This window comes from Exserohilum turcica (assembly GCF_000359705.1).
Source record: "Exserohilum turcica Et28A unplaced genomic scaffold SETTUscaffold_10, whole genome shotgun sequence".
In the NCBI taxonomy this organism is placed as follows: domain Eukaryota; kingdom Fungi; phylum Ascomycota; class Dothideomycetes; order Pleosporales; family Pleosporaceae; genus Exserohilum; species Exserohilum turcicum.
This window is the reverse complement of record NW_007359915.1, coordinates 97,987-121,999: the sequence shown is the minus strand read 5'-3', so window position 1 is coordinate 121,999 and position 24,013 is coordinate 97,987. Positions and strand designations below refer to the sequence as shown.

General features: G+C 54.1%; 7 protein-coding genes across 7 annotated transcripts; 3 read left to right on the top strand and 4 right to left on the bottom strand.

Annotated features, from left to right (window-relative positions):
* Positions 1 to 2,075: 2,075 nt before the first annotated feature.
* Positions 2,076 to 2,579, bottom strand: SETTUDRAFT_69068 (uncharacterized protein; the record flags this gene model as incomplete). Its single annotated transcript, XM_008023182.2, has 1 exon — positions 2,076 to 2,579. A coding segment is annotated over one exon (504 nt), but the record flags the coding sequence as incomplete, so codon positions are not given.
* Positions 2,580 to 5,171: 2,592 nt separating this feature from the next.
* SETTUDRAFT_166582 (uncharacterized protein) lies at positions 5,172 to 6,381 on the bottom strand. The gene is made up of 2 exons (XM_008023220.1): positions 5,760 to 6,381; positions 5,172 to 5,617 (listed from the first exon to the last, which is right to left on the bottom strand). The coding sequence occupies exons 1-2, from the start codon at positions 6,223 to 6,225 to the stop codon at positions 5,511 to 5,513; spliced, it is 573 nt and encodes a 190-aa protein (XP_008021411.1). The 5' UTR covers positions 6,226 to 6,381; the 3' UTR covers positions 5,172 to 5,510.
* A 1,975-nt stretch (positions 6,382 to 8,356) lies between these two features.
* Positions 8,357 to 9,878, bottom strand: SETTUDRAFT_144561 (uncharacterized protein; the record flags this gene model as incomplete). Its single annotated transcript, XM_008023219.1, has 2 exons — positions 8,357 to 9,294; positions 9,350 to 9,878. Coding segments are annotated over 2 exons (1,289 nt in total), but the record flags the coding sequence as incomplete, so codon positions are not given.
* Positions 9,879 to 10,772: 894 nt separating this feature from the next.
* SETTUDRAFT_144560 (uncharacterized protein) lies at positions 10,773 to 12,211 on the bottom strand. Its single transcript, XM_008023218.1, has 2 exons — positions 12,119 to 12,211; positions 10,773 to 12,058 (listed from the first exon to the last, which is right to left on the bottom strand). The coding sequence occupies exons 1-2, from the start codon at positions 12,188 to 12,190 to the stop codon at positions 10,916 to 10,918; spliced, it is 1,215 nt and encodes a 404-aa protein (XP_008021409.1). The 5' UTR covers positions 12,191 to 12,211; the 3' UTR covers positions 10,773 to 10,915.
* A 1,310-nt stretch (positions 12,212 to 13,521) lies between these two features.
* On the top strand, positions 13,522 to 17,165 carry SETTUDRAFT_166579 (uncharacterized protein). The gene is made up of 6 exons (XM_008023217.1): positions 13,522 to 13,757; positions 13,816 to 13,838; positions 13,894 to 14,011; positions 14,063 to 14,162; positions 14,210 to 16,539; positions 16,585 to 17,165. The coding sequence occupies exons 1-6, from the start codon at positions 13,618 to 13,620 to the stop codon at positions 17,045 to 17,047; spliced, it is 3,174 nt and encodes a 1,057-aa protein (XP_008021408.1). The 5' UTR covers positions 13,522 to 13,617; the 3' UTR covers positions 17,048 to 17,165.
* Positions 17,166 to 17,377: 212 nt separating this feature from the next.
* SETTUDRAFT_166578 (uncharacterized protein) lies at positions 17,378 to 18,802 on the top strand. The gene is made up of 5 exons (XM_008023216.1): positions 17,378 to 17,483; positions 17,551 to 17,628; positions 17,696 to 17,859; positions 17,911 to 18,004; positions 18,054 to 18,802. The coding sequence occupies exons 2-5, from the start codon at positions 17,606 to 17,608 to the stop codon at positions 18,430 to 18,432; spliced, it is 660 nt and encodes a 219-aa protein (XP_008021407.1). The 5' UTR covers positions 17,378 to 17,483; positions 17,551 to 17,605; the 3' UTR covers positions 18,433 to 18,802.
* Positions 18,803 to 20,128: 1,326 nt separating this feature from the next.
* Positions 20,129 to 22,391, top strand: SETTUDRAFT_174803 (uncharacterized protein; the record flags this gene model as incomplete). The annotated part of the gene is made up of 5 exons (XM_008023215.1): positions 20,129 to 20,252; positions 20,313 to 20,375; positions 20,424 to 20,506; positions 20,555 to 20,952; positions 21,003 to 22,391. The coding sequence occupies 5 exons, from the start codon at positions 20,129 to 20,131 to the stop codon at positions 22,084 to 22,086; spliced, it is 1,752 nt and encodes a 583-aa protein (XP_008021406.1). The 3' UTR covers positions 22,087 to 22,391.
* Between the last annotated feature and the right edge of the window lie 1,622 nt (positions 22,392 to 24,013).

The following is a 24,013-nucleotide window of genomic DNA, read 5'->3' as shown; positions in this document are numbered from 1 at the left end:
ACAACACGACACTACGCTCTGCTACACAACGCCCATCCTGCGACTGCCTTGTCTCTGCTAACTCTGCCAGTACGCCGCCACCCTCGCCTTTCAACACCCTCCTTCACCACTGCCACACGCCCCCTGCACACCCACACACACACACACCACCTGGCCGCTGCCAATGACTGCCATTTCCGCCATCTCGGCTGCTTCACGGGCCCTGCGACAGCTTTGGTCACAGAAACATCAACAACACCGTGGCTGAATTTTTTTTTCCCGATTGACATCATTCGCCCTGCTCGCTTGCGACACCATCCCTGCACGTCACCAGCCTGCTTCACCAGCCCCAACTCTGTTCCCTTTCACACACCCTCGACAATCACAATTCGCTTGTTTCCACTCGCTGTTTCCCAGATTGCCGCTCCTTCCCCCGATGCCCCGCTGCCCTCGTCGCCTCTTGCCTGTTTCACCACCCAGTCCCAACACAAACACTCATCAGTCAGCAACACATCACTCGCCTCGCCTCGCCTCATCCCCTCACCACCTATCCTGACAAGCCCTCCGCCAACGCCTCGCAAAATCCCCGTCCTGTCATGCGCATCGCGGCCCCATAGGGCACGAGCACCCTTCCTTTTCCGCCTCGTTCCGTACCGCCCCGTCAATGCCCCTTGGCCCATACACGCTCGGTCTGGTCTTGCTCTCACTCTTGCCTCTGCTTTTCCTCGTCGCCCGCCATCTGGCAAAGCGCTCACGCCAGCTGCCATGGACCATCGACGATACCCTGCTACTACTCGCCCTGGTACCATCGGCCCTTTGCTCTAACAACGACTGCCGTATTGACGTTATGCCGCCAGCTCTTCCAGTACATTGTCGTGGCCATGTTTGCATTTTGCATGTCACTCCCTGTGTCTGATACTGTCATTGCTAATGCCATGGAGCCATGGCCGCTAGTCTCGTCCGTCGTCACATAATCACCGTCACCATGGACGACCTCAGGCTCGCTCTCATCGTAAGGCCAAGCCTTTTATTTTATTTTGGTCTTGCCCGCCCGTAAGCTGCTTACAGGCACAGATACTCTGGCTATTCCACATTCCCATGGCCATCAGCATCGCCATGTCGCGTTGTGCAATCCTCATCTTCTTCCTCCGCACCCTGTACATCCGGACATATACTCGCCTCAGGCACCTTGGTACTGCAATATGCCCAAGATGGTGATGCTACAATCAGACTGTTGTTGATCCGTCGTTAGCACACATTTGCATTCTTCTTGCAGTCCTGTTGGGACTCTTGTCTGTCGTCATCACGTCGCTCCACTGCCGCCCCGTGCGATACAACTATGCGTTACCACATGAAGATCCAAACCACTGTTTCCGATTGCGGCCTTTTGTGGCGTCGATCGCCGTAGCGGGTATGGCCTTGGACGGTCTCACCTGGTACATGCCCCACCGCGTGGTCTGGAACCTCAAACTCGATGTATCCCACAAGCTGGCCATCTCCTTCATGTTTGGCCTCGGACTCTTCAACATAGTCATTGGTGGCCTGTGTACCGACTCTCTTCCCAAGGCGGCTTCGAAACGCGACATTACCTATTTCATGGGGGAGAGTCTAATGTGGGCCGTTGCCCAGATAAGCACTGGGATCATGGTCAACTGCTGTCCACTGTTGCGTCCTCTCTTTGACCGGCTTCTCCCGCACCGAATTGTCTTCGCCAACCAGAGGCCTAAAGCTACCTCGAAGAATACACGGTCCTTGCGCTCTCCGGATGATTGCCAAACAACAGCGGCTCCACTGGCAGATGAGAACGCGAGCGCGTCCATAACAGTGACTACTAATATTGCTATCCGAAATGGTACACGCCTTCCACAACCACTAGAAGAAGCTCGCGGCGGACAGATGGGCCCGACGTTTGATGTCGAGAAAGGGCCTGCAGGCTATGCAAAGTGTCGGGGGTATAGTAGAGTAGGTGGTTGTGGATGCTGCGGTGAGGCGGATAACAGTTGAAGCTTGGTAGACCTGTGTCCATGTATACTGTAGGTCAGTATTGTTACTGTTAAACAGGGTCCATGGCTTTTTACTTTGTTGCAACGACTAATTTACTCTTCGAGTGTAACGACATAACTAGACCATCCTGCAGCATATAGTTGTACTACTCGCTTACCCCGCAAAGCCACGACTTCACGAAACACGTTACAAAAGTCAGGCCCATCCAACCCCAGCTGTCCACGACTATTCTCCCCCGCCGCAAAAACGGCTCTCTCGCCCTCGCACTCGGCCGCCACTAGCACATGGCCATGTCCAATGGCAACATCATAGACGCTCGCCTCGGCCCCATGAATCCTGACATCCACTACCTTGACAAACTCATCCTGTTCTTCTTGTTGTTGTTGTTGTTGTTGTTGTTGTTGTTGTTGTTGTTGTTGTTGTTGTTGTTGCTCATGTCCTCCTTGGTTTCTCAACAAAAGCAACTCACCGCTTCCCCCAGGACATGGCATACCCCAGAGAAACAGCTCTCCCTGCTCACTGAGCGCACCGCTCATATAGCCGCCTGAGACGACTTTTGTAACGCGTGTTTCCTCTAGATAGCGTATGCGCGCTAGGCGCCATGCTGCCGATGCGACCGCCGCCGCACCGCCGCCGCCGCCGCCATGACCGCCGTGCTCACCGCCATCATAACAATGATTATAATAGTCGATCGTCTCGCGCTGGCCCCCGTATTCGTATCCCTCGTAATCATCATGCTCCCAATTATCCACAGACGGCTGCCGACGGCCAAGACACGCCGCGAACCGTGTATCCGACATAGAGTTGAAGCTTGTCCATACGTGCTGCTGAGCTGCGTCGAGCACTGTTGTAGTTGTGGCGTTTGCGACTACTTGGTCGAGTCGTGGTGGTGGTGTTATTTCCCGTGCTATTGTCCTTCTTAATGTTGGTGTTATGGAATCGGCTGCAGTAGTTGTATGAGTAGTGTGAGTAGTAGGCCGAGTAGGACGAGAGTCAGTGTTGCCAAGAAGCCACTCGCGCAAATGCCCGATATCAGGCATGCATAGCATGGTTAGGCTTTCCCCGTCGGCTGGGGATATAGAGTTCCTGCTGCTGCTGCTGCTGCTGCTGGTTGCCGCGGTATTTGAACATGCTGTGACCGAGGCATTTGAACATGCAGTGGCATTTGAACATGTGGCTGCGGCATCTGAAGCTGAGACTGAGCCTGAGACTGTTGCCGTGGTGGTGGTGGTGCTGTGTGTCTGCCTCGTCTGCAGCAGACAAACGAGTACCGTGCCATTATCGAGTATCTTGATATCCACAATCCTCCTCTTACTCCTCCCATTATTATTATCACCATCACAGCTACCGTGACTGAAGCGGTAAACCTGCGTCTCCAACACCCCCATCCTCTCAACCTCAATCTCTGACCCAAACAAAACTACCACATCCTCATCTTCCTCTTCCCCATCGTCCTCGTCATGCTGCGGGAACCTCGCGGGAACAAGGTAGCCCTGCAACCCAAGATGCATTGCACCACCGAAAAACACAACATGGCCCTGTTCTCTTTCCTGTTCTTGTTCTTCTTCCCGTACATGTGCGTCTCCGTCCCCCGGCCCTGGCGCTGGTATCTGGGCAAGCCGCGCTCTGAGCCGCGCATCCCGCTGTAAATGTTGCTGCTGTGTCCCCGCCAGTGCCGTCCCGCTGTATGTCAGACGCCACGACGCGTGTGTGTGCGGGCGCCGCGCAACCACCGCGTCGCACCATGACGCCCAGAGTATGCGTATCGTTGCGTCGACGATTGCATCGCCGGATGCTTTGGCTTCACGCGCGTCTTGCGCGCGGGATGTTGCTGGTAGCGACGTCGAAATCCTACTACTGCTACTACTACTACTACTACTACTACTACTATCGCTACTGTCGTTGTTGCTATCGCGGTTGCTATCGCGACGACCAGGATGCGGTCCAACGCCAAACCTCCAAAGACGCATACTTTATTGATTTTCCGGCCTGGGTCCCTGGAATAACTATCTGTTATCGTTTGTTACCCTGGATCTGCCAATGATGTAATTTATCGGAGTTTGCCCGTATTGGGAGTGTAGTTTTCCCCGGGAGTGTTGCGTTAATATGTGAGGTAAGTATCGTATGTATGTGTGTGTGTCCCTTGTCGTTTGTCTTGTCTTGTATTATTTTCTTTCCTTTTTTTTCCGGGCTTATTTCCGTTCGGGCATAACTCATGTACAGTAAGTCAGGGAAGAAAGATAGGTTGTCGTTTCCAGCGTGTATCGGTGTCGGTGTCAGTGGACGCTTATCTATCGGCGTGCATGTCCGGGTACCGAGCGCGTGGTTGAGATAGATGGAGAGGGGGGGGGGAGGCGACGGAGGGACATGACTTGGGGTGAGGACGACAAGCGAGTACAAGCCGGCCGTTTTCTGACAAATCACACGAGGGAAGGGTGATCGTCGATGAAGAGATGTGAAGCATTAGGTGTGTGGGGAATCCAGCATGAGCAAGGGAAGACGAAGATGGGGGGTCCCTTGACTGTGTGTGCGTATATGCGGGGGGGGGGGACGGGACAGCGAGCACGTGCCGCAACAAAACCCGTTGTTGGTGAGACACTCAGAATGGTTTCAAGTGGAGGAAAATCAAAATCCGGCCGACCCAACAAGAAGGAAAAAAAAAGAGCACATGGCCATGTTCGGAGATTTTGTTGCTGCCAAGAGGACGAAGAAGAAATAAGACGTACGCGGCTTTTGCGCTGGCAAAAAAACGTCAGTGCCAAGATGTGCAATGGGATAAAAGTAACGCGACAGAGGCAGCGAGAAAGACAATGAGAAAGGTGACGCGAGAAGCGCAATGACCGAGGGTGAGAAAGAGATCATGTGCGTGTGTGTACGTGAGATATGGAGCGAGAAAATAGAAATAAAGTTTGCGCAAGCAAAGTTAAAATGAATACTTTACTTACTTACTGTATCTTACTTACGTATTACACATGTCTAGCACGCCGTCATATAGCATCGCGATGCATGCCTGTTGGGGGGCGCGGTCCCACTGTTGTAAGGGCTGAGGGAGCTATATCTGGTATGGAACAGGGGAAGTAGGTAGGCCACGGTAAGTGCCTGATTGTGTTATGCACTTGAATGCTACCTTTCTCTGCTACCTCGTTAACCCAAGGCAACGGTTAGGGACGAAAGACATTGAGATTTGAAAAAATAAACAAATAGAGTCTCAAGACGGATGAGCCAGGCTCGTAATGGCACCGACCGCGATCCTGGCCATGCATGTAATATGCGGATACAAGGGCAAAACGGAAGGAAGCCCGAGTTCGATTAAGCTTTTTTCGTGCCTGAAAATCTTCGTTGGTATGGAAAGTTTAATCGACCCTTCCTCTGTCTAGACCGCATCACGTGGGCTGGCGTGAGTAGAGTTGCTGGTGGGTCGCGCATCGATATCTCCCTCCGTACACGACGACTCTTCTTCTCGAAGCGAACCAAAAAGAAAAAAAAACTTTCTTTCTTTCTTGGCTTCTTCCACTGCCAATCTCCCATCACAGCACCCAATGCCACTTCATGCCCAAGCGCTGGAAAAAGGAAAACAACGACCTTTTGGGCACGTACCCTGCATACCGAGCCTGCCACCATGACGCAAACGAACCTGCCATACCGCAAATAACAGACGTTAGCAGAAGAAAAACTGGAACTTCATCCGTCACAAGCACAGACGGAGACTCCCCCATGACGACATGGGGCACGCGTGTGTGTGTGTGTGTGTGTACGACGACGACCGGGAGACTTACCTGCAGCGGGCCCCAAGTCGGCGAAACCAAGGGCGTCGAGAACCCATGGTGCGAGGAGGGCTAGCACCCCGAGTGCAACGACGGTGCTGATGACTGGGTGCTCGATGACGAAGCCCTCGATTTCAGCTACGGCTGACACGGCGCGCTGGTATGCCGAGTTGACGCTGGGACCGAGTTTCTCGTGCGCTGTTTGCAGGACCTGCGCGAGCTTGTCGAGGATGAGCTCTGCGAGGTGCTGGCGCCAGCCATATGCACCGACTTTGGAGTCGAGCTCCATGCGCAGCGCGGGGCCGCTCGATGAAGTCGTGAGTAGAGTGGCGACGACGTCGTTGGCTGTGGCGACTGCGACATCATGGGAAAGCAGCGACGCTTTTTCGTCGCATGGCGGCGTGGCGTCGGGCTGGCGGTGGTGATGTGCACCGCAGGGCAAGCATGCGACCAAGGCTAGCAGGCGATCGAGCGCCATGTTTGCGAGAAAAAGCTGTTTTGTGGCCTAAAGTCGCACTCCGGCGTGTTTGTGCATGCGATAAGTATATATATCTGGTGTTTTAGCGCCCGGGTCCCGCGCTGGCTGCGCCGCATGCAGTGAAAGCTGCTTGAGTCGTACAGTCTTGTCCAACCAACTAACCCCTATTCGGAGTTTCAAACGACTGGCTGTAGCAGTTGCCGCTGATGCACAGTTGGTCGGGTGACTATACGCAGGCTGCATGGCTGACGGAGGCGGTATGTAGAACCAAGAGGTGATTGGCTTGGACGTGAGTGAGTGGCTGCGACCTGAGTGACAAGGCTGAATTATGTGCTTATTGCATAATCTTGCTTGATTAGCGGATAGACGGATAGGTGGAAATGGTGATTCGAGCATTGAGCGGTATGAACGCATGTATGAGTGGATGATCTCTATGTACGTTATACGTATGGATGGAAGTGTTGTGTACAATGCTTTACCTAGTTTTGTTCTTCAGCTTCACTCTTTAGAGGTGTAGAGGAATCACGAATCACGAATACTTTACCAGAACCAGGATATCCTAGTAATATGTAGTATCGAAGAGACCGAGGGAACGTGGCGTGAAGCTGAATCGAGTACATGATTTCCGCTACGTTTGAGCAGCAACAAATCCAAATTCCACATCCCTTTGTTCTTCTTCATCTTCCCAAACCCACACATACACACATATCCGCTATTCAAATACAAATCTACACACACACACACACACACACACACTCTCTCTCTCTCTCTCTCTCTCTCTCTCTTCTTCTTCTTCTTCTTCTTCTTCTTCTTCTTCCCAGCATCACCGCAAGCCATTTCCCTAGACTAAAAACACACACTACTTTAGCAAACAAGTCGAATGAAAACTCATAGATAATAGCATGCAAAAATAACAGGCCCCCTACGTCTCACAACCATGCTCATTCCAGATCCTGGAAAGAGCTTTAGACATACAAATACGTACGGCAACTGAGATGTGAAAACTGGAATGACGCCACACTGCTGTGTATTCAAAGAATTGCGTGCTTTTTTGTATCTTGGCTGTGTAGTATTTTTACATGGGATGAGTGTGTTCTTGACACTGTTGTAGTAGTAGTAGTAGTAGTAGTAGTAGTAGTAGTAGTAGTAAGTAGAATCTGTCGATATATCCCGTGTTATTATGATTAAGGAGTGATATAAAATTCGATTCAGGAATAGAGGAGAAATGGAATAGAGTGTTATAGTACACTTGATAAATAAAGCAGTTTGTTAAAGGGGAAAACAAAAGAAAAAATTCCCCATATGGCTTGTGAACTGGAACAGCATGCTAGATACTGCTACACCTTGTCGTTACAGTACCTGCAAGAGAAAAAAAAGGTGCTGTTTGGCATACATAGCTGGCGTGTGTGTGTGTGTGTTTGTGTGTGTGAAAAGAAGGTGGATAGTGTGGTGGATATTCGGCTGGGCTTGTTATTGGGATATATGGGATTGGTGGGGGAAGATAGGAGAGAGAGAGAGAGGGGGGGTTGAGATGTAAATATAGTAAGGTAAAGGTAAAGAGGATGAGATGGCGATAAGATAGGGAGAGGGAGAAGCTTTAGTTTCCCACTTTGTCATTTGCCATATCGAACAGACCCCCCCCCCCTTCCCGCTCAAAGACCAAAAAAAACACCAACGTATTGTAATACCCAATTCCATACCCATATCTACTCTGCTTATCTGAGTCAGGTACCCCTCCTTCCCCCCCCCCTTTCTTTTTTGTTGTGGAATGACAAATCCAAGAAACACAAAAAATGGCTATTTTATTTTTGGGATTTACAAATAGAAGAGATCAAGCTCATCATTATCCCAAACTCGTACTGCGTGATCTGCAGGAGGGAGAGGAGGGAGGGTAAATGCTTGTTGGGTTTGAAACGAGGGCTGCGGATGTGGAATGGGTGGACCTGGTTTTACTTTCGACAACGGCTGTGTTCGTGGCGGTGGTGTGGGGCATGTGCGGGGATGGATGGACGGGTGGGTTTTGGAGAAGAGGGTGAGGGTATTAGCTCGGTAATGTGGCTGTTTCTGGGTATTTTTAGACTGGAGTACTGTCTGCATGGTGTCTATGTGTGTGTGTGAGAGGTACAAGATATAATACTCCGCTGCTGACATCTATCACGTACGCTATTCCACTGTAAAGTCCGTTGAAATCACGGATAGAAGTAAATCAACACACACGTGACAAGGTAGTGTGCATAAAAAGCGCTTGCTAACCCAAGCTGCTCTACTCGAGAGAGCAAAAGATTCGACAGAGGCAAACACCAACTCATCTACGGCCGCTTAGGCCCAATGCCAAAGAAATCCGGCATATAGCCATGCACCCATACCTTTTGCCTGACCATGTGTCTAAAGTAATCCTCAAACGTGCACCCCATGATGAGCACCACCCATACGAATCCCAGCAGGCGCCAGCGAGCTGAATCTCTGCACCCCAGTTTCTTGCCGAGAGCGATAACGTGGTCTTCCACCATGATGATGGCGGCCTGGGTGAGGAAAAACCGCCATGAGCCCGTGTCGTCCCATGAATGAGCAATCATCATGGAGCCAAACGCATGTACGGCGCCTGTAATGGTAAAGGCAGCAAACAGCTGCACGTACTTGGACGCAAATGAGCCCTTTTTCAGACCTAGTCCATTCCGCGCAAGCCACAGACTGGGTGCGGCGCATAGCCTGCGACACTGCTGGTGCCAGACGGACGACCACGCCTGGCGGACGCTCCAGAGATCGCGGAGGCGGCCAAAGCCTGAGGGGCAGTCACGCGGGTTGGCAAGGCCAGAGGATACACTGATGATGGCGTACAGAGTGTGCATGATTTCGAGGTTGACGAAACAGATGATGATTTGCACCCATGCGTACCAGAAGCGGATGTGGAACATGGCGGGGTCCGCGGGCAGGAGCTGTACGAATTTCTGGCCGGACTTTTCCAGAACCTCGAAAGTGCCGTAGGGAGAGGCGGCCGAGTGGCATACAATGATGTCGTTGCAGATGTAGAAGATTGCCAGGCGCAGCGTTTTGCGGGCGATGAAGAGACTGTGTATCGTTAGTTTTTAACGTCGAAGAGAAGGCGGATGCCAGGGAAACGTACAGACGAGGATAGTCAGAGGGGACTTCCATATTGATGTTTTTGACTTGGCAGCTCCATCCCACGTATCGGTTTGTAACGGACAGACGGGCACCCCACCACATGCGGCTCCAAAAGGTAGTTCCAGCGCCACCGGGAATGATTTCATATCTCTTTCTCGGCGCTACCGCCTTCCCGTTGCCGTTCATCTTGCCGTTTGCCGTCTCATCCTTCTCTTTCTGCAGTGCAGCACCTTTTCCATAATGGATCTTGTACCATCCTTCCCTGTCTGGATTCGACAGCAGAACCCGATCTATCCAATCAAACATCATGGCAAAACTCAGGCATTCCATGGCGTAGCGATGCCCCCATTGTATATCCCATTGTCTGTACCAAGACTGCGCCATGAACAGAAGAAGTATCGGGAAACTAATGGCGACACGCGCGACTTGATGCTCAGGTCCCACTGCCAGCGCAGCCATGTTGTTGAGATAAAGGATAGGGAATTGGAGCGCCAGAAGGACTGGCGGCAGCTCCAGCGACAAGGCCATCCTGCTGCCCTCCCACCGAGACAAAAATTAAAAGAATGAGGCAATGACTGGCGGATACACGGTGGGAACGTCAGCTTGAATATATCCTCTCTCGGCTCTTCTCTTAACGTACGTACGTTGAGACAAGGTTGCCGGTGGTGCTAGCCAATGCGGTCTAGGGGACAGGCCTCCGTCCGTGCAGGCGCGGAACCAATGGTGACATGGCCAGTACATTAGTGTGAGCGAGGGGCTCCACAATGGTCAGCTAGCTTCAGAGTTAAATGTTGCCGTGTGGATCACCAGCGCCAAACTCAACCTCATGCCATCTTATCTTGGATGACTGTACACGAAGTGGCTAGGCCCGCGCAGACGTGTAGTAGTCAAATGCCTGCCGAGGCAGTTCGTAAAGGTGATAGCACATGTGGAGGGGCGCTCAGCCGGAATGTAGAGAGACTTGGCCCGACGCAAGGGTCCCGGGTCATCAGCGTGTCAGCTTCCGCGTACCATGCCACTACACGTATGACAACCGGATGCTCGCGGGCTTGAGTTGAGACAAATGGTCTGGGAATCGAGTGTCTGTACCATCGTGTTCGTTTCATAATGACCCCTGCAGCCGTGATCGTGTTAATGGAATTGTCCTTTATATGTTCAGGCCTACCAAGAACTCCACTTCTTTACCTGAAATATCGAAACAATAAATCCAAAGCCAGTTCCCGAAACATTCCCCATGCAAATCATCAGTGGAAGGATCCGGATAGTACGGCAATTATACAGGCTTGTCTGAATTATTTGGGATTGCCGTGAAACAATCCAAGGTCAACTAGCCCTCCACCTAGGCAGGTCAATGAGTGCAGGATCCAGACGTATGATTGGGTACACAAGTTTCATAAAGATTTGGATAGAATGGTATCATTAGAATCCTCTATTGTTGGCCGTAACGAGTCGGAGAAGTATAGACAGTTGGAGGTGGTAGTTGCCGTCCGGAAGCAAAGTCTGGACAACCTCAACCCAGGTCGTGTGCGCCCAACTGACTATACCGACATGTCCTCCGCCCGCCATTCTAAAGTTGTACATCTTGAAAGCTTTCACCGTTATCGTCATCTTCGACAGATGCCTGTCCCGGTTTTGTTCTTTGGGGTAGACTAGCCTCTACTGCTTTTTCGTCGCTTGGCTCAGGCTCCGAGTCGTCTTGTTCGCTTTCGTCTTGCTTATTCACCTTTTCAGACTGTGATTTGGAGTTTTCTGCTTGGGCCCTTTGCTCCTCATGTCCCTTGGATTCCACAGAGCTTCGTCCACTCTTCTCGCTCACATCGTCTTTGGGCGGAGGGCGTGGTGGTGCTGCACCGTCCGTGTCACGCTCTTGTCTGGATTGCTCCGGGGTGGGCGGAGTGACCTCGGTCCTGGGGCTTATGACTGGACTTCTTGGCTGTTGCTGTTGCGGTTGTTGTTGTGGTTGTGCTGGCTGCTGAGCTGGCTGCTGTGAAGAACCCGCACCAACACTTCGTAATCGTGGATCGGCGTTGAGGTAGTAGCCCCTGACACCGACGATTCTTCCCTCTCTCTCGCACCCTATGACCCAGTCTGGTACCACGACGGGAATGTTGTTCTCAACCGCCTTTTCCCATGCCGGCCCCCTGCCCTCTGTGCAGATAAAGTGTGTTGTGTCGATGCGGACCGTGTCGACAATCTTGGCACCGATTCGCTCGACCGATCGCTGCAGAGATTCGCGAAGCGCTGCAGGCATGTGGCCGGGCGTAATGGTGATGCCTGACAGATCTGTCATCTTGTGTGTGTGCACCTTGAGCCTCTCGCTGCTGAATGTGCCGGCGCTAGTCTTGAGGACGAGATGGAATTCGTATTCCGTGTCGACGGCCATGCCGCTCAATTTGGTGCTGTGCTGGTCGCCAGGTTTGGGTATTGTGCCTGCCTTGTTTCCATTGCGGTAGAGCGTCAGGCTGCGCAGTTCGGCGGTCGCGATGTCGATGGGGTCCCATTCGAGGACGACTGAGGTTTGTGTGGCATTGCGGCACTTGAGGACGGGCGCTGAAGGGGTGCGCTGACCAAAGGTGCGGTAGATCTCAGACTGCAGCTCATGGAAAGCTTTCTGGGCATCGGCTTCGGCTTTGTAGTTGCGGCCGACATCAATGTCGACCATAGACCCGGAGGAGATATCTGGCGGAAGCAATATGGAGGGGAACTCGATCTAGATTGAGGTTAGCCAGAGTGAATTGCAAGGGCGTCGCAAGGCATTGAGGGGACCCACGAGGCGTTTGTCTTCGGTCAGCAGCACAGCCACTCCGGCGTCAACCTTACCGACTGTGAGAGAGACGAGCATCTTGGGCGCGAGGGGATGAGGCTGGTGGGTGAGAGAGACGTGTTGGGTTGGATGGCTGGCTCAGCTGCCGCGTACCTGAGCATCACTGGGCGGGCCGAGGATTTGCCGTGGCAGGGGTTAGCGCCAGAGATGGAAGTATGGTAGACGCCCATGATTGCGGTTTCTTTACACAATTAGCTACCAGGGCTTGGTGGCACAAAGCGCAAGACGCTGGAGAAGAGATGTAGGCCTATTTGACAGGTTCGACTTGTCTGCCAACACGTGACGCGCTGGAATGCAGCTCAGTCTGTCGCTTTTCTGCTCACGTGCTGCTGGGACTCTCGATACGACTGGCAACGAAGAGGCCGTGCCAGTAGAACATGGCACGCGAGAGACGACTGGATGCCTGTGGTGGAGTGCCTAGTCATGTATCGGTTTCTCCAAACTGCATCTGCCCTGCAACCCGCATTAGTCAGCAGACGCGTCACGTGAATGGGCGTCTGGGGCGACACTGCGCAGCACATGGCATGGATGCAGGCCGGTACGCCAGGTGTCGCGCATGCGGCCCTGCACCAGCACCAGCAGCGCGACGCAGCGACAGCGCCGAGTCCAGACACGGCGGGGGATTTGCTGTCACCACTCAACTCCACACCCTCGCCCAGGGCTGCGGCCAGCGTGTCTGAGCGCGAGCCTCTCCCACTCGCAGCGGCGATCGGTGATGGAGGCAGTGGGGAAAAGGGCCCGCACTAACGACTCCATGGCCGTGGCTGCTTCCTCAACACTTTGCCAGCACCAGCACCAGCACCAGCTCTACACCACCAGCAGGCATCGTTTTGGCGCGCAAATCGAGCGGTGAAAGGCGCGGCAGGCAAAGCAGGGCCTGGACAGGGCAGCCCGTGTCGGTCTTGTCGCCGCCCGCATCTGGCCAGAGGATTCTGCGGCTCTGTCGACAAGGGCCGTGGGCGTGAAACCGGGCAGACGAGGGGCATTAGGCCCAAGCGGGCCTACGCCAGCCGTTCGCGATAAGTCCCACCGGTGCAGCTGCAGGTGCAGCCATGCCTATGATGTATCGCGACTTCCTGCACGTCCATGGTTCGTAGTAGCCACCACCACCACCGCCCGCCTGCCCAAAACCCCCCCTCGCCTCGCCTCGCTCCCATCTGCTCCCCTCCCTCCCCTCCCCTCCCTCTATCTCTCTATTTCTCTTTCTCTCCCCCATACGCTCCATCTCCCTCCGCATTGCTCTGCCCGCCAATTGCTTTGCCCGCATCCATTACCGCTCTCTACCTACTAGCACCTTGGCTGTCTGATTACCCCATTGTTTGCCCCATACTACCTGCAGCCAGTTATTATCTCAACGCCCCTCCTCGCGCCGCCCGCCGCACCATCCTTCCCTTCACCCACTCCAGCGACACGGACGCTTAGTCGTACCGTCGCCCACGCTCCCAATGGTTCTCATTGAGAATCAGGTATACCTGTGCGAGGAGGAAAAACGCCTTAAGCAGGACCGCGAGCGCACCGCTTACTGGAAGCGATGGGGTCCCTATGTGGCAGAGCGACAGTGGGCAACAGTCCGCGAAGACTATTCGTAAGTGAAGATGCCGCCCTCGACGCTGCTTGCCGCTAACCACTCTTCTTCTCAACAGCCATGATGGCGATGCCTGGAGTCGTAAGTCGCTTTTTTTCTTTTTCACACTCACCGGATTTTGCTCATGCCTCTGCAGATTTCACCCACGACATGGCACGGTCGCGTGCCTACCGTTGGGGCGAGGACGGTATTGCTGGTGTGTCCGACTCGCACGGCTTTCAGAACATTGCTTTTGCTTTCTGGAACGAAAAAGAGTAGGCCGACCCTCTTGCTAGATCGCCAGGGTCCAGCTGACATTGTTACAGTGATTTCCTCAAGGAGCGACTCTTTGGCCTGTCAAATCCACAGGGTAACCACGGCGAGTCGCTCAAGGAGTGCCATTTCCACTTGGACAACACTCCCACTGTACGTTTCTCGTCTTTCTGATGCCATGTCGCTGACGTCATACACAGCACTCGTACATGAAATTTCTCTACAAGCTACCCCAGCGCAAATTCCCCTACGAAGATCTCATTGCGACCAATGCGAAGCGAACACGGCTCGAGAAGGAGTACAATCTGATTGACACTGGCGTCTTTGACGATGACCGATACTGGGATATCTTCATTGAGACTGCCAAGGAGGCCGACGACCCGGAAGAGCTGTGCTTTCGAGTTACAGCATACAACCGCGGTCCAGAGCCAGCCCCACTGCACATTGTGCCTCACTGCTGGTTCAGGAACACTTGGGCATGGGGCCACGAGGACCCGAAGCTGAAGCCCTCCATCACCAAGATTGGTCCCACGACTGCGCAGTCGAAGCACCACAAGCTTGGGGACCGCTACTTCCAGCTCTCGCCGTCTCCTGGCACCGGCCCAAGCGGCGAGGACATCCAGCCAGAGCTCCTCTTCACCGACAACGACACAAACTACGAGGGCCTGTGGAAGGTCGAGAACAAGACACCATATGTCAAGGATGCTATCCACCGCCGCATTGTAGACGATGAAAAGGGTGCTGTCAACCCCGCCAACACGGGCACAAAGTGCGCTGCATGGTACGCTTTTGACGAAGGCGAGGGCGTCCAGCCTGGCGAGTGTGCTGTAGTCCGCTTCAGGCTTTCACGAAAAGACGAGGGCTATCTCGACGAGGAGCTCTTCGACGACATCATCGAGCAACGCCGTGCCGAGGCGGACGAGTTCTACTACAGGATAAGCCCTCTTCCCATTGCAGACGACCTGCGCAACATCCAGCGCCAAGCCTTTTCTGGTATGATGTGGTGCAAGCAATACTACCACTTCATCTGGGATCAGTGGGCGAACGGTGACCCTAGCATGCCGCCGCCTCCACCTGGTCGCAAGGCTATACGAAACAAGGAGTGGAAGCACATGCATTTGGACGACATTCTCTCCATGCCCGATTCGTGGGAGTATCCCTTCTTTGCTGCTTGGGACAGCGCATTCCACTGCATTACACTTGCCATGATCGACCCCGACTTCGCCAAGAAGCAGCTCGATCTCTTTACACGCGAGTGGTACATGCACCCCAATGGCCAACTGCCGGCTTACGAATGGAACTTTGGCGATGTGAATCCTCCAGTCCACGCCTGGGCACTGTTCAGGGTGTTCAAGATTGAGCGCAAGATGTACGGACGTGAGGATTTTGACTGCCTCGAGCGAGTGTTCCAGAAGCTGCTGCTCAACTTCACCTGGTGGGTGAACCGAAAAGACGCAGACGGAAAGAACATCTTCGAGGGTGGTTTCTTGGGTCTCGACAACATTGGTGTCTTTAACCGTTCTGACCCTCTGCCGACGGGTGGTGTCCTTGAGCAAGCTGACAGCACTGGTTGGATGGGCTTTTACTGCCTGAACATGTTGAACATCTGTCTTGAGCTTGCCAAGAGACGTCGCATCTACGAAGACATGGCTTCCAAGTTCTTTGAGCACTTCCTCATGATCAGCGACGCCATGCAGTTCCGCAGCGAGGGCGAGTCAAAACCGCTGTGGAATGAGGAGGACGGCTTCTACTACGATGCCATCTCTTGGGGCGGCCCGTGGAGTCATCAGATGCCGGTCCGCTCTCTTGTTGGTCTGATTCCTCTCTACTCTACCATGACACTGGAACCAGAGATCATCAACCGATTGCCAAGCTTCAAGAAGCGTGTGGAATGGTTCATCGCCAACCGCCCAGAGACGTCCAAACGCAACATTCATACGCTGTCGAAGCGCGGCCAGGGCAACCGTATGCTGTTGTCGCTTGTCAACGAAGACCGCCTCAAGCGCATCATGCAGAGGATGTTGGACGAAGACGAATTCTTTGCGGACCATGGCATTCGATCGCTCTCAAAGTACCACAAGGAACATCCCTACTCGATGGATGTCAACGGCCAAAAGTATGAGGTTGCTTACCTCCCCGGTGACTCGGACAGTGGCCTCTTTGGTGGCAACAGCAACTGGCGAGGTCCCATCTGGCTGGCCGTCAACTTTTTGCTTATCGAGTCGTGCCAGAGATTCCATCTCTACTATGGCAACGAATTGAAGGTTGAATGCCCTACAGGATCCGGCGACTACATGCATCTCGGCCACGTAGCAGAGGAAATCCAACACCGTCTTCAGCATTTGTTTGCTCGCGGAGATGACGGCAGAAGGGCCATCAATGACGGCAATGAAATGCTCGACTTTGACCCCAACTGGAAGGATTACATGTGGTACCACGAGTTCTTCGACGGCGATACTGGACGTGGCTTGGGAGCAACACATCAGTGCGGCTGGACCGGTCTGATTGCAAAGATGATTCATGACACTGGGTAAGTTGGCTCATGTTGTACTGTGGCAAGACTAACGAGAAGCAGCATGACTTGTCGCCTCCCGCAGACACCGCGCACACCAACTGGTGCTGCCAGCCATTACTTTGATGATGTTTTCACGCCTGCAGGCAAGCCAGCCAAACGCCATCATCTCCGCCGGTCGTCGACAAGCCGTAGCATTGGCTTCCGAAGTGACTGGGGAGACACATCGACCAATGGCGAGGAAGAAGACGACGCAAACCCGGTGCAGCGCAAGAACTCTGTTGGTGTATTGGACCAGGCTGCGCTGGAGCAAAAGAGCGCAATGGAAGACCGCCTGCACCACTACGTCAGTGGACAGCTCCAGCGCATCAAGACGGGCATGCAAGACTACGAGCCGGACGAGTTTGAGGCGATGACGGATGGCGCCGACGATACAGAGCGCAGCAATGGCCAGAGCAACGGTCGTAGCAATGGACGGCGTGACCGCAGCGACTACTTTGAGCAGGACCCATACTTTAGCAAATAAGGCCATGGGGTATGCGAAGACGTCGAGTGTATGATGGGCGGTGGGTGGTAATTGGAAGTGTCAAGTTGTCAACTGGCGAGTAGCGCACTCTAGACCTAGCATAGACCTAGATCAAAACAGTATTGTTCAGTCTGTTTACCGTTATTTTTGTGCTTGTGTCTATGCATAGGCGTGAAATACTGCATTTGCCATGGGGACACAGAAGACGCATGCTCGGTGGAGGGGGCTAGCGCTAGCTGTCTCACGTGTTAGCGCGGTGGAGGTTGCGATGCTTAGTTGGGGCGGGCGATTGCGATTGTTTGTTGCGGGGTCTGGACATAACATCATCCTCCCTCGCAACCAAGCAGCCCCGACAACGCCCTTCGCACGCCTTGTCCATATCCGCGCAGGCTGAGTCGCCGACGAATTATTACCATTCTCGCTCTCTCTGCAACAGGTGCGCCCATGCCCCTGCCCCTTGGTTATGGCTCCAGTCCGCTGACCGTGTTGGGATGGCGAAGCAGATAGCAACACGCTGCACGATTTTCTGGAGACCAACAACACAGCAACAGTGCGAGAATGTCGGGATTCATAACTACCGTGTGGGTGCCCCTCTTAGCAGTCGACGTGGTCCATGGCCGGTACATGCTTACTCTGTTGATGCTGTAGTAACCCGCGAACGCGCGCGCCATTCAAACCACAAAAGTCGAACCGAGGCACAAGCAGCTGGCAGCTAAAACAGTATGCAGAGGCTACGCTTGGTAGCGGTAGCTTGAGGAAAGCGGTCAGGCTGCCCGAGGGAGAAGACAAGGACGAGTGGCTCGCAGTCAACGGTAGGCGTGCTGCTGGAGACGAGCTGGAGACGGGCTAATTGGCGAGGACAGTTGTCGACTTTTACAACCAAATCAACCTACTCTACGGATCCATTACCGAGTTTTGCTCGCCGCAGAGCTGTCCAGAGATGAAGGCCACGGACGAGTAAGCCAGCACGTGGGCGCTGGTTGGGCAGGGCACTGACAGGCATCAGATTCGAGTACCTCTGGCAAGACTCTGAAAACTACAAGAAACCTACAAAGATGCCGGCGCCTGAGTACATTGAACACCTCATGGCATGGGTGCAGTCCAACGTGGACAACGAGGCCATGTTTCCGTCGCGCATTGGGGTTCCGTTTCCCAAGGCGTTTCCATCGCTGATCCGCAACATGTTCAAACGGCTGTACCGCGTGTACGCACACATCTACTGCCACCACTATCCCGTCATCATCGAGCTGGGGTTGGAGCCGCACCTCAACACCAGCTTCAAGCACTACGTGCTATTCATCGACGAGCACGGGCTGGCCAATGGAAGCAAGGACTTTTGGGGGCCGCTAGGCGACTTGGTGGACAGCATGCTCAAGAGCGACTAGAGGCTGGGGCAGTTCTAATGGCGGATGAAGCCGGGTGGCGACAAGATCAAGGACACTAGAGAAAGGGAGAGAGGGACGGGTGCAGTCAGGCGAGGCAGCGGGCGCATGAAGGACATGATTCGACGGCGTTTGGGCGCAGCCAGGAGGCGATTGCGCTTTGGGAGATATCACGGGGCATTCTGCACTTTAACAATGTATGAGTAGCGGCGACGAACAGGCACAAGAGCGGTGCTGCGGTGTCGAGGGCATGGTTGGGGAGTGGGAGTGGCTGGTTGCAGAGTCATGTGCTTTGCGGGCTGGCCACGCCATGCAACTACTAGGCAGGCCAAAGAGGCCGGAAAGCAATATATAGGTCAGGCGTGTTATTGACCAGCATAGACGGCCTGCTCGCAGAAGACTACCCCACTAGCGGATGACCTCATGAGGACAGTGTTTCCGGCGTCGCGGCGATTTAATATAAATGCGCACGGGTGCTCGGCAGTTTCCTCTGACGTGGTTCGTCTGATGGCCTTAGTCGCTGTGGTGGGATAGATGAAGGTATATATGGACGATCACGGGTGGAGCCATGCGAGAGCGCCAGTGTGACTATGCGAAACGGCGTTTGGACAGAGGCGCGCGCCCGCCGCCCGCCGCCGCCGCCGCCGTACGTTACCCACTCCGAGTCTCGCCTTCTGGCGAAACGCTGACGCCGTGGGAATGGCGACTGGGACGGAGCCTGACGCGTGCTTGAACCATGGCCTGAGCTTGCACTGACTCTCGCTCCGGTCTCGCGGTCGTGGCGGTCGTCGTCGTGGTGGTGGCAGCATTTGGGTCCGTTGCCGTTGTGCGATGGCTTGCCTTGGTGCCATGGCCATAGTTTAGCATGTCGCCAGCGCCGTATTCACCACCACCACCATCACCACCACCACTATACTCCCGCCACGCCATTGGCCACGCGACTTTAAGCGGCGGCCCCAGATTCACAGTGTGCAGGTCTGCAGCAGGGATCGGATGCTCGACATGCTTTGATCAGTCCAGGTCCCAGGAAAAGTCTGCTCTCCCCCCCAGGATGCTCCGTCCTAGCACGCACACACATACGCACATACGCATCTTTCGCAGCCTCTCTCTCTCCCTCCCTCTCTCGCCCACCGCCGCCCAGACAGCCCCCATGGCCGGACGCGCAAAAGCCTACGCCAACACCGTTCAACAAAACACCAGCTCCGGCGAGCCGGGCAGACGCCATGTGGGCTTGGCAGCACCACCGTGTCAGAGAAATGATCAAGGAAACTCGAAGCAGCCAGGCCACAACTGTCGCACCACACGCATGCGGCATGGTGGCGACGGGCGCAGCTGAAAGCGAGCAGCCTCAACCGGTACTTGGACAGGGCGGCCCACGTGAAGACAGCCAGCCGGGAGACTAGACCGCAAGGCAAAACGAGCGCCCTTCGGACTTACTGCTTCTGGGCACGACCTGTTAATATGCAATGAGTAGGGAATTGCGGGGACTGCTGTCCAACGTCCCGGGCGGTGCCTGTCCAACCAACCCCCCCTAGGCGCCAAAGGATAGCCAGGGTGGGCTTTCTGCTGCACTTGACCTGCTGCTCTTGGCCGGGGGGGTCCTTTATATGCAAATGCTCCTCCCTCGACCAGGCGCGAGAGTGATGCCGGTTTTTTGCTGCTTTCCCCAGGTTTTGAGACGCTGGCCGCTTTCGTCAATATGCCTACCTATCCTCTGCAGCTCACCTGCCTGGGGGTCATCTGCGGCACTCCCCTTCTGGCTGCTGTCTTTGTTATTCTGAGAATATACACGCGCCGGAAGCTGAACCTGCGCCTGAGCTGGGGTGCGTAGTCGCGCTCGCTACAAAGCCGTCGACGTGTGTGCGCTGACAGGTGTTGAACAGATGACTGGCTCATTATACTCCCGCTACTCCTGTCAATCGCCTTGATAGGGCCCTCCTACAAGCGTACGTATGCCACGGGCGCTCGAAATTGGCTTCGACTGACCGACGCAGATGTCAAGATGTGGCATGTTGGCGTGCACATCTGGCAGGTGCCTCCTAACGAGATTGAGCCCAACTACGACGAGTACTACGCCGTACGTACTCCCTCGCCGCACTGCTGCCACGGTACTGACAGCGTGTAGGTGGTAATGGCGTTCAATCTGCTGAACATTCCCATCTTGCCTCTCGTCAAGGCATCCATCATCTGTCTCCTCCTGCGGGCTGGCTCCGTCATCCAATGGCTCAAGCGCGTCCTCTATGCCATCCTGATCTTTACCGTCGGCAGCGCCTTGATCCCATGGTTCCTCTACATCTTCATCTGCCCGCCGCTCACGGGAAACACGTGGAAGCCACGCACGTTTGGCGGACTGCACTGCATGGGCCGCCACAAGATGGGCGAGATGTTGATCTGGGTCACTTGCGCCAACCTCTTCACCGACGTTTTGATCCTCCCGATCCCCTTTATCATTGTGCGCAGGATGATGAGTGCTCGCCTGCGATCCCGCCTGGTCGTCCTGGCCGTCTTTACCTGCAGTCTTGCGTAAGTCATGTCTGCGCAACAACCATGGTCAAACCACTAACACACCACAGCGTCACTGGCATCGGCGCCGCCAAAATCTACCTGTCGTACCGTGACCGGCTGTTCACGCTCTTCAAGCCCGACTGGACGTACCCAATTGACTACTGTATCAACCACATTGAGAACAACGTTGCCATCATCGTCGCCAACATCCCCATCCTCCGTGGCCTCGTCACCCGCTGGATCTTCAACTTCCGCACAAAGGCAACGCCCATTGAGCCCGAGACCCGCAGCGACAGCAACTGGCAACAATGGGATCTGTCCAGCTCCTCCAACGGCAGCCGTTACGTCCGACGCTCCCGCCGCTCCCGCATGCTGCACAAGCTTCTGCCATGCATACAAGACGACTTCTCCAGCAGCCTCGCCACCCGCTCGTCAAAGAGCGACCGCAAGAAGAAAACCAAGGGTGGCGCCACCGCCACTCCGCCCAGCGATCGCAAGCCCAGTATCCCCGAGAAACTCGTCACAACAGGCGACACCCACCGGTACCCTAAGCGCTCGTACTTTTCTCGGTCCCGGCGCCCCAGCACCACACCCCTTCAGCAACACGACAGGTACCAGGCGTCTTCGTGCTGCGAAAAGGGCGGCGACGTGCTGGACACGGTGCGCAGCGTGGGCAGCCTCGAGTCTGGCCCTACACTGGTCGAAAGCAACAAGGACCGAACGAGCACCACGTACCGACGCGGCAGCGATATCCGCGGCAGCTTTGGAGCGCCTCAGTCGACATGGAAGAGCATGGAGCTGGACAGTCCGCCGTTGAGCCCCAGCGCAAGACGCTTCTCAACAGCCACATTGCACAGTCCCATTGCACCCTTGTCGCCGGCGCGACTGCGCGGCATCGGAGACGAAGATGAAGAGGCAGCCATTGGTGGCACATACAGTTTTGGTGGTTCCTTTGGCGGTTGGGCGGGTTCCCACAACGGTGGTGGTGCTGGCATCGGGTATGCGCTTGGAGGTGCGGAGCGGGAATGGCATCTGCAAGAACTCCAATCACAACCACCACAACATCGACGACGATATGACGACGACGACGAAGAGGAAGAGGTGGAACGAGACTTTGAGAAGGATGAGATATTTCCGTTTCCACGGTCATGATGATGATGGATAACTTTTCTCGCTCTCTCTCTCTCTCTCTCTCGCTCTTTTGGACAGGTCCATTTTTCAAACTTTTCTTTTGTCATTCAGTTTGGTGGGGGGTAGGTGGCCTTGGTGGGAGGGTGTTCAAAGGCCCTTTTTCTTGGGGGGAGCGGACAGGTTTTTGTCTTGTGCGATGATACCATTTGCATATGTCTTTGTTATCTCTCTCTCTCTCTCTCTTTTCGATTCTCTGTTTGATTTTTTTTTCATCTTTTATGTATATACTCTAGTTTTTTTTTACATAGCCATACCCCCCTAACCTTCCCACTGATATGAACAAGTACGTCATCATACTACTCGCTTTTTTTTTCTCTCTCGATTGCTCTATATGTGGTATTGCGTCAAGTGGCAATATAACTAGCATATTAAGATATCGTGGTTTTCTGATATACATGTTCTGTTACATGGAGAGAGAGAAAGATGCTGGGGTTATCCCCATGTAAAATCCATCTGAGTAGGCTGGCTTCTAATGCATTACAGAGTTTCCCACCCACACCCACACACATATATACTTTGACTTGGCTCACACACGCACTCCAATACTTCAACCACGAACCCCAGTCCTCAGCCCCAAAACTCAACACAAGTTCAAACCCTTCGGACTTCGGTTACTTGACTTTACTTTACTTACCGCACCTACTTCGACTTCACACACAGGCAATACACCCAAGGCACAGGAGGAAACATGGCTGTGCTTGCGACATTTACATGCACTCTCACACATACACACATACGTACATACACAAAGTGGATCTCTCTCTCTCTCTCTCTCTCTTTCTCTTTCGCAGCAAATGATGCCCAGGAAATACCCACCCCATCCTCCCTCGATTGCCCCCGATTGCCCCCGATCCACGGGATTCCCACCCACTGTGCTGGCTGGCTAGCTGGCTGGCTGGCTGGCTGGCTGGTGCTGGTAGTGGTTGGTGAGGTGGGGGGCCGATCAAGCCCAGTGTGCGTCAGACAAAGCTCGTGTTTCGGCCACTTTTTGTTATTATTTGATTTGAAATTTAATTAGGGGGGGTTTGGCTGTGTTGTTGTTGTTATTGTTGTTGCGATTGCGGTGGTTGGAGTCCGTGTTTGCGGTGCGCCACACACAGCTGCATGTCTTGGAAGAAAGTAAGCAACAAGCCTACGAACGCATCAAGGGGGTAGTGTAAGTATCGGGTCGGGGGGGGAATGGGGAATCGGATAGCGAAGGGGGGGGGGTGCGTGAGATTGTGTGTGTGTCCGCAAAAGAAGAAACCCTTCAAAGCCCACCCAACATGACACACGCTAAGGGCGCGGGGGTGCGGGCCTGCGCCAACCCAAGTTCCCACTTTCCCGTCTCTCTCTTTCTCGCAAAAGCCCAGAGTCAGGGTATTTATGCACACACACACACACATACACACATACGTTGTTTGTGTTAGGACTCATGTGTGTGTAGAGAGCCAAAACAATGCGCGTCTCTAGAGAGTTACTGGTGGGCGGAGTTGGGAGTTGGGAGTTGGGAGTTGGGAGTTTTGGGAAAAAAAAACGGCAACTAAGTAGCCAAGGCCAAACCGGGGGGATTTGCATGGCGTGGTATGGGCAAAGTATACAGTATGCAAGAGCGAAGCAGAAGCAACCGCCAAGGCAAAGGACGACAAAAGACAAAATCAAGGCTACTACAATGCTTACTTCAGAACAAGGGGATTTGACATCAGGCCTAGATAGATACACCGATACACACCGATACACACAGACACAAAATATACTCTACAACGTCCTAACCCCCCCCCCCTCCCGCACCTCATCGGCTACATACAAGCAAAATAACACATGTACGTCCAAGGGGGAGGGGGAGGGGGGACACGCACCGCACCGCACGTGTGGGTGTGTGATGGCATTGTGACAGTGCCGCCCCATG